The sequence below is a fragment of the Lotus japonicus genome, chromosome 1 (genome assembly GCF_012489685.1).
Source record: "Lotus japonicus ecotype B-129 chromosome 1, LjGifu_v1.2".
NCBI classification, from domain to species: domain Eukaryota; kingdom Viridiplantae; phylum Streptophyta; class Magnoliopsida; order Fabales; family Fabaceae; genus Lotus; species Lotus japonicus.
In genome coordinates, this window is record NC_080041.1 from 117,898,527 (window position 1) to 117,912,755 (window position 14,229).

At 35.9% G+C, this 14,229-nt stretch overlaps 1 protein-coding gene across 2 annotated transcripts; it reads right to left on the reverse strand.

Moving 5' to 3' along the window:
- Positions 1-1,145: 1,145 nt before the first annotated feature.
- LOC130729738 (UPF0400 protein C337.03) lies at positions 1,146-13,016 on the reverse strand. Of its 2 annotated transcripts, none has more exons than XM_057581572.1 (8): positions 12,803-13,016; positions 11,075-11,207; positions 10,358-10,605; positions 5,180-5,299; positions 4,936-5,092; positions 3,748-3,860; positions 3,635-3,670; positions 1,146-2,492 (listed from the first exon to the last, which is right to left on the reverse strand). In XM_057581572.1, the coding sequence occupies exons 2-8, from the start codon at positions 11,148-11,150 to the stop codon at positions 1,701-1,703; spliced, it is 1,542 nt and encodes a 513-aa protein (XP_057437555.1). In that variant the 5' UTR covers positions 11,151-11,207; positions 12,803-13,016; the 3' UTR covers positions 1,146-1,700. The 2 variants fall into 2 exon arrangements, with proteins under 2 accessions (XP_057437555.1, XP_057437556.1); XM_057581573.1 differs by lacking the exon at positions 12,803-13,016 and adding an exon at positions 12,494-12,687.
- Positions 13,017-14,229: the final 1,213 nt, after the last annotated feature.

The following is a 14,229-nucleotide window of genomic DNA, read 5'->3' on the forward strand; positions in this document are numbered from 1 at the left end:
GTGATCACATCATTTGAGACAATAGATTAAGAGAGTCGTTCTCCAAAGAAGCCAAGATAAGATGAATCCTTCTCATCTAGACAAGAAAGACGTCTCAAATAAGTCAAAAAATGAGAAGAATATATCTTCATCATAGAGCAAGGAAGATGATTCAGCTGAATGAGCAATGAGCAGTTCAACCAATTATCCATTAAGATAAGGATGACCAACGAAAAGGAGCAACTAAGCAAAACAATTAAAGTCTGCTTTTTAGTAGTCGATTGCCTTCTTCTTACAATATCTTGTTGGGCCAACTGTCTCTAAATGACCTTGGAGCGGTAATTTCTGCTCAGCACCTCTTATAAAAATTTGTGAATATATGGAGCAGTAATTATACAAGGGAGACCAAGAGGCGCATAGGAGCCGCTACAAGATGAGCTAAAGGTTGGTGAAGCAAGAATTGACAAGAAAGAAGGCTGAGAGGAACTCTAAGAGGAAAGAAAATCAGTTGAGTAAACAGAGTAATATTCGTTAGTGCCTCTTACAAACCCCTGTCTAGGAATTAGGATTACTAGCCCATGTGAATTTGCAGCCCTCAAGATCCAAATCCAAACCCATTAGACCCATACTGGAGAGAAACCCACTAAACGGTTTCAAACCTATTTCAATTATAGTGCTTTAGCACCTCTTTTCTCTCTGTTGGGATAGGATCTTAATCAAATGCCCAACATCACATGAGCCTCAATTTTATGCGTCAAACACAACAATCTTCTCCCAATGACCGCATCTTTACTGGGATTCACAAAAACTTCTTGATCAGTTTCCTACAGCATACCAATGTTAACTGAATCCCAAATAGAACCACATCATAGTTGATTTAAAAAACAGAAACCTGAGCAATCTAACTTTGTAGGGATCCATAACATTCTCTAGGTCTAGGGGACTTTCCAGAAAACCCTAAACCCTAGAGAGAACTTCTCCAATAGGTGAGAAACACTAAACTATAAAACTTAAATTTCTTCCCTTCAAAGGGTAAGGGCCAAGGCCTAAAGCCCAGAACCTACCTTTGTCCTCAATAAGCTTAAATCTCAAAATCTCAAGTTGATAAAACACAATGCACCAAAAAAGCACATAAGATATTCTAACAAAGTAAAACAAAAATGAAATAATCTTAAACAAATCTTGTCATGTATAACAAAAATAAAATTAGTGTTTATAATTAACTGGGTCCTACATAGTTTTGGCCCCAGCACAACATATAAAATCCATAAAATACACAGACTGGTCTGTACATAAAACTGTCCACCTGCAGGGAAGACGCTGTGATCTTTGGAAGATATGCAAACTGGCTTTCACTTTATGAAGAACTACAACATTAACTAATTCAGCAGTTAAGCCTGTTTGGATACGGGGTTATTAGAGCTTATTGGAGCTTATCTACTAGAAAAAACACTAACAAATAAGCTTCAATAAGTGCTCTTAGGGTTTGCATCCAAACGGGTACAAAGCCTAACAACCCTCCAAAACCACACATCTAAATAAGCCCCCAGGGTAACAATATCAGCTAAATTACAAATCAAAAGATAAATAACCTGCTCAAGAAAAAAACATTGTCCTAGTGCACATCTGATAGTAATGTTGTATAGTAAGAATCAGACTCCAATAGCAAGGTTATGGGTGAAACTGTGAAAGAGGTACGAAAAGGCTGTTCTAAGCAACAACTACTGCCGAGAGATAGGAGTCATAGGCATTGATGAGGGATGGTTATAGTAATTCCCATCTGGACCCTGAAAACCCTGATATGCATTCATAGGAGGTGCAAAAGAAGAGGCATTATTCAGAGAAGGCCCAACAGCTGGAAATGCTGCCATTGATGGTTGTTGTATCACGCTATAACTGTATGTCATATTGTTAACAGATCCAGAAGTCTGCATGTACTGCGGCACAGGGTACTGTGCCATTGGTGGCAGTGGCGGCAACGGGGGAGGAGATGATGAGGGTGGAGGTGGTGGTTCATTGGGAGTGGATTGCTGGTTGGTTGTAGATGCCGCATTGTGTAGGATAGATTCAGAGAACGAAAAGGGAGGAAGTTGTGGTTGTTGAGAACTCTGAGATGGCATATAAGATGACTGGTCGTTCTCGAGCTTGGCCCTCTTCTCAGGTTGATAATCGGCAGAGGAATCTCTAATTGGATTGCCTATGACGCCTTCTGATGCTAATGAGGACAGCACATAAGACAGCATCTGGGCAGAGGATGTCGATGCAGTCAGCTTTGCTGCCACTGCGGCGGCTGCCGACTTGCGTGGATCTTCCTCATTAGGTCCAGAATTTTGAGCAAATGACACTTGTGGAGCATACATTAATGGAGCTGACTGCTCCCTGTCACCAGCAGAAACAAAACTTGCTGGGGCCATGGAGGTTTGAATTTCCTTTGAGCTCTGCTCAGTTATTGGCTGCACATTGTTGCCATTCAGTAATTGTCCACCTGCCTGTTCTGACTGAACACGCGCAGCCTGCAATGTAAATGACACAAAATACGGTCAAATATGTTAGATAAAAATCATTCACGATTGTTCACCTAGTAACCTAAGTTATTTGGATAGTTGTATCATGAAATCAAAGGCCCTGGGGCTATGCATTTTATCTATACTTCAAGCCTAGATGACTCTGGCATGAGGGGTGTATGTCAAATATAAAATCAATAGCTTTTGGGATAATTTGGTTCATGATATTATAAAACCAAGAGATATCAAGGAAAGATGTTTAAAACATGAGAAAATGATATTAATGGCAAAAAAAGAAAATCATTGGATGGAAGATTAACAAACAGGACAAACTCCTCCACATCGCCCCTGCCCCCTTTTACTGTCTACTGTCTAGTGTCTTCTACTTCTCTACCTACACCAATATAATAATTATCTAGGGGTAATTGCACTCACCTCCCCGAGGTTTGTCATTATTGCACTGGCCTCCCCTCTAGTTTTCAAAATGCATTGACCTCCCCTCCTTCATATATCATTTAGAACAGCATAGGAGTGTTGAGTGTTATAATGATAAATCTTAGGGGAGGTCAGTACAATGATGATAAGCCTCAGGGGAGGTTAGTGCAATGTTCCCAATAAAGTAAGGGTGATTATTGTCTAGTTAAATAATAGAGGGGAGGTCAGTACAATTTTTCCCAATTATCTATTACATTATGAAGTGATTTGAAATGATTATGAATGTTACAATCCATAATTAACTAAAGCCTTCAATGCATGCATAATATACGCAAAAGGCTAATATTCATTTTAAATTCATTACAGTCAAGTTCTACTACTCTATCAAGGCTGAAACATTTATTTGTTTCATGCTAACAAAGTTCTAAATTACCCATTGATGGTTGGGCCATTGTCCAACAGTTCAACAAAATAGAAGTGTAAATAAAAAATACAATTTTTAAAGAAATATATGGATATTTATCAATCATAAGAGTCATCCACCAAAAGGAACCTTTCGAAAAAATATGGACCAACAAAACAAACACACAGATATTCTTTCTTGCCTTGGGCTTAAAGTTAAAATCAGTAGTCAGACAAGGCCATATCATATATTATTAGAATATAGATAATGAGAGAAACTCTGACGAATCAATGAATTGGGATAAGTTCCAAACCTGAATCTGGCAACGGATCTGACCCAGCTTGAATTCCTGGGAACAAAAACATGTCAGAATTATATGCCATAGGCTCTGCATTTTTGTAAAGATAAACAGTATATCAGAAAAACCTGATCCTGGAGAGCCTCTCTCAGGTGAGACACAAGGCTGGCTCTTGATGATTCAATTGATGTTAATCGCTCAATGCAGTCCTTTAGTGTGGCATTATGTCCCTGGAGTTTCCCTACTCATTGATGATTGAACAAAAAATATCCAATAAGATCAATAAACAATTATTCCGACTTAATTAAATACATGTTATCTAAAACATACTATCATAAAAAGTTTACTTGACATGACACCACATACGCCCAAAGTAAATGAGATAAATTGATGATATAAAAGCAAGTTAAGATCAGGTATTAACTTGAGCTAATACAGTAAATCACATCACTATTCACTAACAACAAAATGATGCAGGATAAATGCTTTGTCCATCCAAGATTAATGGTTTTCGATATAACCTGCATTGCTTAATGCATTCATGTAGCAGCTCCTACCTAGTAGGATCAAGCTTGGCTTTTGTTTAACTTCTCTGGGAATTATCTTCACACACTACTAATTAGACAATTTAAGTTAATTATGGCAGAATCTGATTCGTATCAGGGTATTACGAGGATAAGAATCTTTTGCTGTTTTCTGTCCATTCTTTCTCACTCTACATAATATATTTTGGATTCATCTCATTGTGCCTTAAAAAAAGAAAAAGAAAAAAGTGCTTCTTAAATTAAGAAAAAACACATGCCTAATAACTTTAAGGTAATTTGGATAAGATATTCATGAGCAAAAGGTAGAGGCCCAAATAAACATTTTCTCATAAATTTGAAAGAGTAGCTTCTGCAGAAGAAGCTCTAGAAAAAAGGCTCCATATTAAAGCTTTTTTCTCTAAATTTATCCAAACATATTAGTATGGTTCTCATTGCTTATACTATTTCCCGAAAAAATCGAGAGAGGTAGTGGTGGTCGCACTGCAGAAGGATATGAAACATGATTCATGACACCAAGTAATCTTTATTATATAAATGAACAGTAATTTGCATTCTGCATCTGAACTTAGTTGACTAACCAAAAACATCACTTGATCTTTCGACATTCAGGGAGTAAAGATGTTAAAGAGAATCAGAAAATAAAAGAAGATCAGCAACAAGTTATTAGCGTAAAAGAAAAAAGCAACTGAGTTATTTGTGCTCAAGACAATAGATGAATCACAATTATTGCAATTGGGCAAAATAATTAAAGCAATTTTTAATTTGAAATACCTGAATCACTATCATGACCTATTTCCTTATCTGCTTTCTCAAGGAAACTAATGGCATTCCTGCATTTGCTTAACACAGCATCTTCATCAGTCTGCCCTCCATAAATAACACGATAACCTGAAACTATTTTCTCCAGTGCATCCCCAGCAGATGGCCTCTGTCAAAGGTAAGAATGAAAGTATAAGAGAATATATATAACAACCGTAGGTGCACCAAATCAAATAATCATCACTAAAACTATCACCAGCTTCATGTTCATTGGTTTCGCATCACGGCTATTGTTTTCCACATTTTTCCCAACAATCCCTTCCTTGAGGATTTGACCACGAGAACCGAAGACTTTTCTCTCTTCCCATATACCAATCTGCATAAAGAAGAAAGTAATGATAAATGGAAAGAAATTTCACCAATGCAATGTTTCACATAATTTATTGGCTTAATTGCACTTTTCGTCCCTGATCTATACCTCTTGTGCAATTTTGATCCCTTTTATTTAAAGCGAGCAATTTTAGTACACCAAAGATCAGGGTGTGACAATTAGGTCCTTCTGTTAGTCTCCGTTTAATTGCAAACAGAATATTCTTATTTAGATTCCTTTTTCATAACTAAAATAATAAAAAATAAAACAAATTATTTAAAAAATGAAAGAATATCCCTAAAATTACTCTCATCTTCACCCTATCATCACGTTCAAAAAAAAATTGTTCACCCTATCATCTTCATTATCCATCTTCCATCATCTTAACCCAAAAATTAAGAAAATCAAAACCCACAAAACCCATAAATTTTTAACGCATATAATATTCATCTCCCCTTTCATCTCAATCCTCTAACAACCAACAAAATCCAGAAATATTTTAACTCTCTTCATCTTCATTCTCCCCCTTCATCCTCAACCATCCCTCTTCATCCAAAAAAAAAATTCAACGCTTTTAACAACACCTCAGCACATTCACAACCAGATTCAAAATCCTTTTCTTCACCCTTTCCTTCTCCTCCTCATCTCCAATCACCCCCAACCACCCCATATTCCAGAAATAACAATCGCACGCGCCAACATGACTCCTTCCTTTGGCCCCAGTCACTCCACACACGCGCTCCACCCTCTGCCCTCGTCCTCTCCTCCTTCCTCCCTCCAACCTCAAAACCCTCCTCCCTCAAAACAACAATGGTTCACAGTGTAGATCTAGTGAGTTTCAAGGTGTATTTCTAGGAAATGTGATGGCAGATCTGGGTTTGTTAAATCTGAATCGATGAGGTGATGGGTTTTTTTGAAGGAGAAGAAGAATACGAGCCACCCACAACCACCGCACGACGAGCTCTTCCGCGCCGGCCACCGCTTCTTTCTTTGACGGGGACGATGAAGCTCCAAAGAGAGACACATAGACAATGCGAGGAACATAAACATGTGTGAGGGAAGGAAAATAAAACGAAGAGACAAAGGTCAGGAACATAATCATTAATCAATACGGGAGATTCAGAGAGCTTAGAGAAAGGGACAAGTTGTTGCTTAGGTGAGAAGGAGATTTAGGTGAGAGAGGGAAGAAGAGGAAGAAAATGGAGAAGATGAAGATTCAGAGATTTTTTTTCTCTGAAGATTCAGAGATTACGTGAGATTAGATATTTTTTAATTTTAGGGTTATATTTATCTAGTTTAATTAAGTGTTTATATCCTATTTAATTAACCTTAAATGAAATGATTATGAAATAAGTTAAGCAAATATTGATAAAAAAATCTATTTAATGAAGTGGCAGCCTAGTGGCAAATTTAGTCAGATCCACATCACTCATGAGCTCCACATAGACTAACTCTGTTAGCAATTTGACGGAAGGACTCAATTGTCACATTCTGATATTTGGTGTACCAAAATTGCTCGTTTTAAACAAAGGGGATCAAAATTGCACAAGAGGTATAGATCAGGGACGAAAAGTGCAATTAAGCCTAATTTATTTTACCATGGACAATTGGTAAAGAGCAGGCCAAGGCCCAAAATAACACATTACATAACAAAATAACTGCTTAAAAGTAGTTATTCTGGATACAAAGTATGGTCTTGCATGAAATTAATATTAAAAAAATACAGTATTGAAAACTTAAAAGTCACAAAATAGAACAAAAGATAAAGAGAGCATTATTTAGAAAAAATGGTCCAAACCACAAAAAGGAAAAAAAATTGCATTATGATAACATTTCATATCTTGAGTCACTCGTACAATATACTGAAGCCAAAATGGTGTATTTTTTTTATAAGCGCCAAAATGATGTATAATATAGACTCACATAACAGGATCAAAATACATCAGTAAAAGAAAAAAATTATTAAAGAAAAGGGAACAAATTACAAAGAGAACTCCTAAACAAAAGAACAAAATAGAAAACAACCAAGAAAAAAAGAGGAAACCAATCGAGCAGAAATTCTCAATCCCTCTAAATATCTGTTAGGGAAACCTCAATAAAAAGACCATGTCATTTGCATCAAATAGATCATGAATGCTTTAGCTTATCATTTATCACAAATCAAGTAACTTGCGAACAAAAACTCCTAACAGTTTTACTCCTACCAAATGCACCAAATTATAGCGTAGTTTGTGTATTGTCACAAAAAACAGGCCTCTTCACTTATAAAACCATTAAACCAAGAAACTAATCATCACAAATTAGTTTAGGAACCTGAAACACACCCAGCAATGCTGAACAACGTAAGAAGAAGTGAGGAACATATTCTGTGCAAGCAGCATACATTACACACTCATCAAAGGAAAGAGCCTTATGTGGCCAAGAACTAGCAACAAGGATTTAAATATTCTTAGTTATTCTATAAGCAGTCGCAGCTACAAGCACTAATTTATAGAGGTACAGGAAATATATATATATATATATATATATGAGTGTGTGTGTGTGTGTGTGTGTGTGTGTATCTTAATAATAGTACAAGATCGACACAATTTACAGGTTTAGGAAAAAAGGTAAAAAAATTATCCTAAAATAATACATATAGTCCATCTAAAAATAGTATTCACCAATGAAGTATTGGATAAAGAAAAAAGGATTGACACAAAAGTAATGCCCCAGAAGAATCAAGGGACCAAATCATCGTATCTGAGTGAGCCACAAATGAATATAAGTCAATGATGCCCAAAAGGGACTCCAATTGAGAAGATTCCTTGCCATTTAAATAACATAAAAGTAAACCTTCCATAAAAAATAGAATCTTGGACATAAAATTGTGGACAAGAGAAGTATATAGAGAAGAAAGGTATTAGAATTTGATATGCTTCTAACTCAACCCCAAAAGCTAGCTTATACGGCAAGGATCACCGATGCTTTATAAGCTATTTGGCTGTATAACTAGTTAATATAGGATCTTAAGACACCCCATCCAGAGTGTTTCTAGGAATGCCACAGGACCAAACTGATTCTCTAAGAGACCAAGACAGATAGATGCAGTGCCAGATAGATCTGATTAACTTCTCTGGGAAATCACAAGATCAGGTTGATTCTTTGACATCAGTAGATAGTCAAATATTGGATATAAGTAGGCATTAATACCATACAAAATTCACCAAACTCTAAAGAGGACATGGAAAGGCACAACTAAAAGGGGCACGTCCTACCCAATGATCCACCCAAAATTTAAGTAAGGGGCATTACCTACCTTCCAGGAAGCAAATGCTAAAGGTAGCATTAGTGTAACCATTTAGATAACTTTCCAACCACTGAAATAAAAGGCTCAGCGTACAGAATTGGCATCCCACCCATTTGAATCTAAACTATACTTACTATGACTTAACTAAAGGTAGAGAAAGTGAGGTTCCAAAGGAAAACACCAAGCCATTTACTCACACAGCAATGATATTAGTAAGCATTGGAACTTCATTTTGTTCCTCACACAGCTAGATATGGCTTAGATACGTCTTGGGTAGCCGCCAAGCAATTTCTCTAAAAAAGATAACACCATTTTTCAGTTGAGAGTGGGTTTTCTTCCTAATATTTCTCTCTGTTTCTTGTTTCTCTCCTTGCCCAATCAGATCCATTTAATAAGCTTCTTTTTTGTTTCTTTAATGTCGAGAGTCTGGTTAACTTATGAGGTTGTTAACTTCTCATATCATAAATGCTTTCACAACAATCTACAAGTATTTAATTCCTTTTATACTATAAGATATACAATGAAATTTATGTATTCTTAGCTCTCATGCAATTTTACTTTTATAATTTAAAATACTAATTCATTATTTGCATGCATTAGTTTTCAAAAATTTAAATTAACATACGATATCTTAAATTATTTAAAACTACCATATTTGGCACCTATACCAGTATCCATACTAGGTCCTAGTAAGTAGTACCGTACTTGCTGTACAACATAGATGATTAGCCAGTTAGACATCAAATTACCAAGATCCAAACCACTTGGTTAATGGGATGACAATACACCTCCAAATTCCCTAGATAATCCTGTCTTATTATCTGAAGCTCCCAACCAAAAATAATCTCTCATAACCTTTTCTACTGTTTGTGCAACTCCCACAAGGATATAAAATAAAGACTTGTAGTAAAGATAAATTCTCCAACTATCTAGGTGCTTAGAGATTTCCTAACATTGTATATTTGATCAAAAGGTTTTCCAGCAGAAAATTTGATTTATGATCCACAAAGAGTAAGCTTCTGACAATTGTAATTACAGTTCATCTAACCACCATGCTATTCTATGTGAAATCATCTTGATAAATCAATTTGAGAGAAATTTAGAATATACTGCAGGAAAACTTTCCCCCTGCTATATGTCTGGAGTCTGGACCTTAGATTGTACCAAGCCTTTTAATAACAAAATAATTCACAACTCAGCAACTAAGGTGAAGGTTAGTCAAACCCTAAATTACGGAAAGGGCTTGCATAAATGTACAAGCAGCTAGCTCTAAGGTAAATGCATGAGCAGAAGAGCTAGCCAGCTAGCGTGCTGCCATTTCAAATACAAGCATATGGAGAACTCGGCCACGGCCCAGCACAATATAGAACAAAAACCAAACTAGATAACGTTTTTATGGATATAGATATTAAATAGGTACTACAAGTCTACAACATCCTTATTCTTAATATCCATCAGAGTAGAGTATCATACTAGAGTGTATCAGAATCAAACAGATTTAACACTAAACTCTTTCTTTCATGTCCCTTTTTCTTTTTTTCCTTTCACCATACATTTTATCGCAAAATAAAGAACAGACATATAGCATATCCCAATGAGTCAACATTTAAGAAGTAATGCTGGGATAAACAATAACCTAAGTTATTAATCAATATTTCATTTAAACCAAAAGATCTAAGAACATCTGTTTTAATTAATATGCAAAAACAAGAAAAGATAAAGTCAAAAAGCACGTGTCACATTCAGTAGTCAAGAAAAATGAATTATGAAAGTACCAGCCGAAGTGCAGCATTCTTCGCAAACTCATCTCCATTTTCAATCACATCTCGAAGAGCACCTGGAAGAACCTTCCAGAATTCGCCTACAAATTCAGAACCCTTTCGCCTGCTGTTCTGTAAGATATCATTTGCAAGATACAGAAATGCCAATCTCTTCTCACGAGGAGATGAATGAAATTGTCTAGCCCACGTTTCAACAACTTGTTTGGCTTTGTTCATATGAAAAATGCACCAATGTGACAAAGCTTAAACACATTAAGGATAACATCCAAGCAGCAGAAAATATTTATATCCAGCAATTACAATAGAACCAAAGGAAACCACATATATATTTATGTGTGTATGTGTGTGTGTGCGGGCGCACGTGCGTAAGTGAGTGAGAGAGAGAGAGGGTCCGAGCACATATGCAGATGAATTTAGTAGTGAACATTTAAAGCATTTGAAAGGGTTCTATCATGGCAATAAACCAAGAATGGGGGAGCAGGGTGATTATCAAACCAGTTGAAGAGGATTACAACCCTGAGAACATTACAAGGCTAATGATCCAATTTCCAAATAAATTAAGACACATATTCAGGGAAATATGTGATGTTAGACAACAAAACCATGGCTGAACGAACGCAATAAAGAGGAAACAGATAAAACAACTGCTTGAACAATACAATACTGTACACAAACAGGAAAAGTTTACATTGAAATAATATTGAAGGATACTCTCTATGCTTGCCTGTGAACCATTCAGCTTGGTTAGTTTGTCCACTAAAATCTGTGCATTGAACGTGCTACCCATCTTTCCAAATAGAGTTGGCACAGCAAAATCAACTAGAACCACAATTCACATCAAAACCTTCAAAAAAGAAAACAAAAGAAACACGAACATTAGGATAGAATCTTCTTCAGTAAAATAAATCAAAATGCAATACATAAAAGAGACGAGTATATTTTATTTTGGTAATTACACAAACACACACATGAAACTGCTGACAAATGCATCTTTTCCCAACAGGAAACCAATTCCATATACTTCAAATACCAGTGGTCTGTAGAGTATGGACCATCGGTACCAGGTTCAGAATACTCTACAGGTATGGTTATGGCCTATGGGTATGCGGTAGTACATCACTTTGCCAACTACTGGGTACATGGTGGCATACTTGGAAAACTATTTAGTTTGGGGTAAGTTTTAAGATATTCCTTGGTACGCCTATATCAAATGTTTCAAAAACATAAAATTACATAACAATAATCCCACGCGACCAAAGCTATGAGACTAGGTAAACAATCCTTTACAAGATTCAGAGATTTAATACCTAATTAATTGGCTGATTAGTTCTTCTTTAATTACAAACATGCAATGTAAAACAAAACCTTCATATATAAATGTAACACTTATTTATGCCCTAATCAAACGAGAGCTGATATTTCCATGACATGCACACAGAGAACAGACCACCAAATATGCATACGTGACTAGCACATGCTTGCTAGTTTCAATGATGTCAAACCACAAACACAGATGCAAACGTGACAGAGATTCACGCACTTGCCAATATAAATGACATCAAGTCACAAGCCACAACTAAAGGACATAAAGAAAATACAAATGTAAAGCATATAAGAAACACAAGTAAACACAGCCAGTCCTTATATGTATATCGTCCACCAATACTCACTCCAGATGCAAATCAAAACTTCCACTTGAGTACAAGAAGTTTCCTGATAACCTCGTTAAAATCAATTTTGTTAATGGCAGATGGAAGACTATGGCAGAGAGCCTAAAACCCGTTATATATGACAAATAAAGATGGTGGAAGGCGGGTTATGGCAGATTATGACGGGATATCGGCCATGGCAGAGACCCAAAAACCCGCCATGAGATCCTGCCATGGCGGATCTTTGATAACACTAGTGAAAACTCACTTCATAAAACAGGCACATGATATAATTGTGTCAAACGAAAAAAAAAATTGTTTACATATTAAGCAGTGTTATTGTTATGGCCATAGACCAAGAACTCACATTGAAAGATGCTAGTTACAAGGGTTCATAACCACACCACGAAACAATAAAAGAGATTCCACATGAATAATTTTTATAAAACAAGGGTTTAGCTAGGGATTGCCCTAACCCCACCTTTAGCTGAATAAGTAGTAATTTTCATGGGCATGGACCAAGAACCCACATTGAGAGGCCTAAAGTACCAATTTTACTAGGGATTGTCATAAACTCGGCTGGACTGTATCTGAATTTTCCAGGCAAACCCTCCATGATTCTTGAATTCAAAGAACAGATAAACTAACAAAAACCCTTGAATTCAATGATTAATTAAACAAGTAGCAAAAACCATAATTAATCAAATGTAGATATCAGAGTAGAGAGAAAAGAAGGCAAAATCGGAAGTAAGAATTAAGAATTGAAGCAAGAGAATGGTACGGTACATACATAGCTGAGAATGCCGGTGAAGATAGATAAGGGGAAGAAATCAGAATGACGCAAACACTGGTCTGAGATATTTTGGAGTTTCAGAGAAACGGTGTGTGGGGTTAGAGAGAGAGAGAGAGAGAGAGAGAGAGAGAGTGGTTTGTTTCAGAACAAGAGTTGTTGTGAGTTGTGACCTCGGTAACAAGGTTGGTTGCTTTCGGGTTTGTGTTGTTGTGTTCGGTCTTTGCCTTTTATAGTACACAAAACCAGCGTAAGCAAAACCTGCGACTGATTTTCTTTTTTTTTTAGAAGGGATTTGAAATTTCCCAATTTACCCCTCTTCAATTATTTTCATTGTTTTTCTTAAACTCTTTTTATCAAGTTGTTAAATTAAATAAATGATACTTCTATTTTTATTTTATTTACTAATTATTCAAATTAATTTTTCATATTCAAAATATTTCCTGATTACATTGTGACCGTTTTTTTAAGTCAGTGCATATTAAATTTTAAAATAAAACAAAACATGTTGATTTAGAAATAAAATAAAAACAATTTGTGATTTCTTTGATAATATTTAGGGACTGCGAATTTTTTAACTCGCCAAAATAAATTGAGAGATGGTGAAATCCATGTTAAGTATTTTTACAATTGAAAATATCTTAATTTGCGAATTACACTCTCGAAAATGTTTAGAATAATTTTTTTTACAATTGGAATAAAAAAACTCGAGACTACTTAATTAAGAATGTTTTGACAAAAAAAAAACAATAGAAAAAAGAGAATTTTTTCAACTTGACAAGATAAAGCATGTGCAACATTATGTTCAAGGAAAATATGTGTAAGGGTAACCCTCCAATATGTGGACATCAGTTCATTTGTCCTAAGAATGACATTCTTCAAACAATGATTATTTTAATATCATTGTCAATACTCAGAATATTTATGACATTTTTCCTGACAGAAGCACAAACCAATTTCTTGTAAGGAATTGTTATTCAGACCTCCACCCCTATTTAGATCGGAGGAAATTTCTGAAACCCGAAATTACCCCTTTCGAACGCACTTTTAACTTGCGTGATGGTCGCAGTTTGAACTTTATTTTCCGAGTGCGAAACAGACGCACACTGAGGGTGCGATTGTGACGCACTTTGAGAGTGCGTTTAAAATGCACCGGCCATTGATCATGAGTCAACAACCGGTAAAACTCATTAAATGAGTCATTAAGTGCGTCGTTACAACCTAGGTCATCGCAGCTCTATAAAAAGGGCTTCTCAATCCTTCATTTTTCACACAACACCTCTCTTCTTCCTCTCCTCCTCTTCTATGCTTTTCTTATGTCTTCTTTTTAATGTTATTATTTTGGTTTAGGGGGTTTTGAGTGGTTGGGGTTATGTGGATGTTATCCCCAACATTAGCAACTTTGAGTACTTTGAAAGTGAAATTTC

Bases quoted from the DNA above. Each gene is read 5' to 3' on its own strand.
- LOC130729738 (XM_057581572.1), bottom strand. From the start codon at position 11,150: ATGGGTAGCACGTTCAATGCACAGATTTTAGTGGACAAACTAACCAAG. The intron at 5,093-5,179 runs GTGATAGTTTTA...TACCTTTGACAG, and splicing joins AACCAATGAACATGAAGCTG to AGGCCATCTGCTGGGGATGC. The intron at 3,861-4,935 runs GTATTTCAAATT...ATCAATGAGTAG, and splicing joins AGGTCATGATAGTGATTCAG to GGAAACTCCAGGGACATAAT.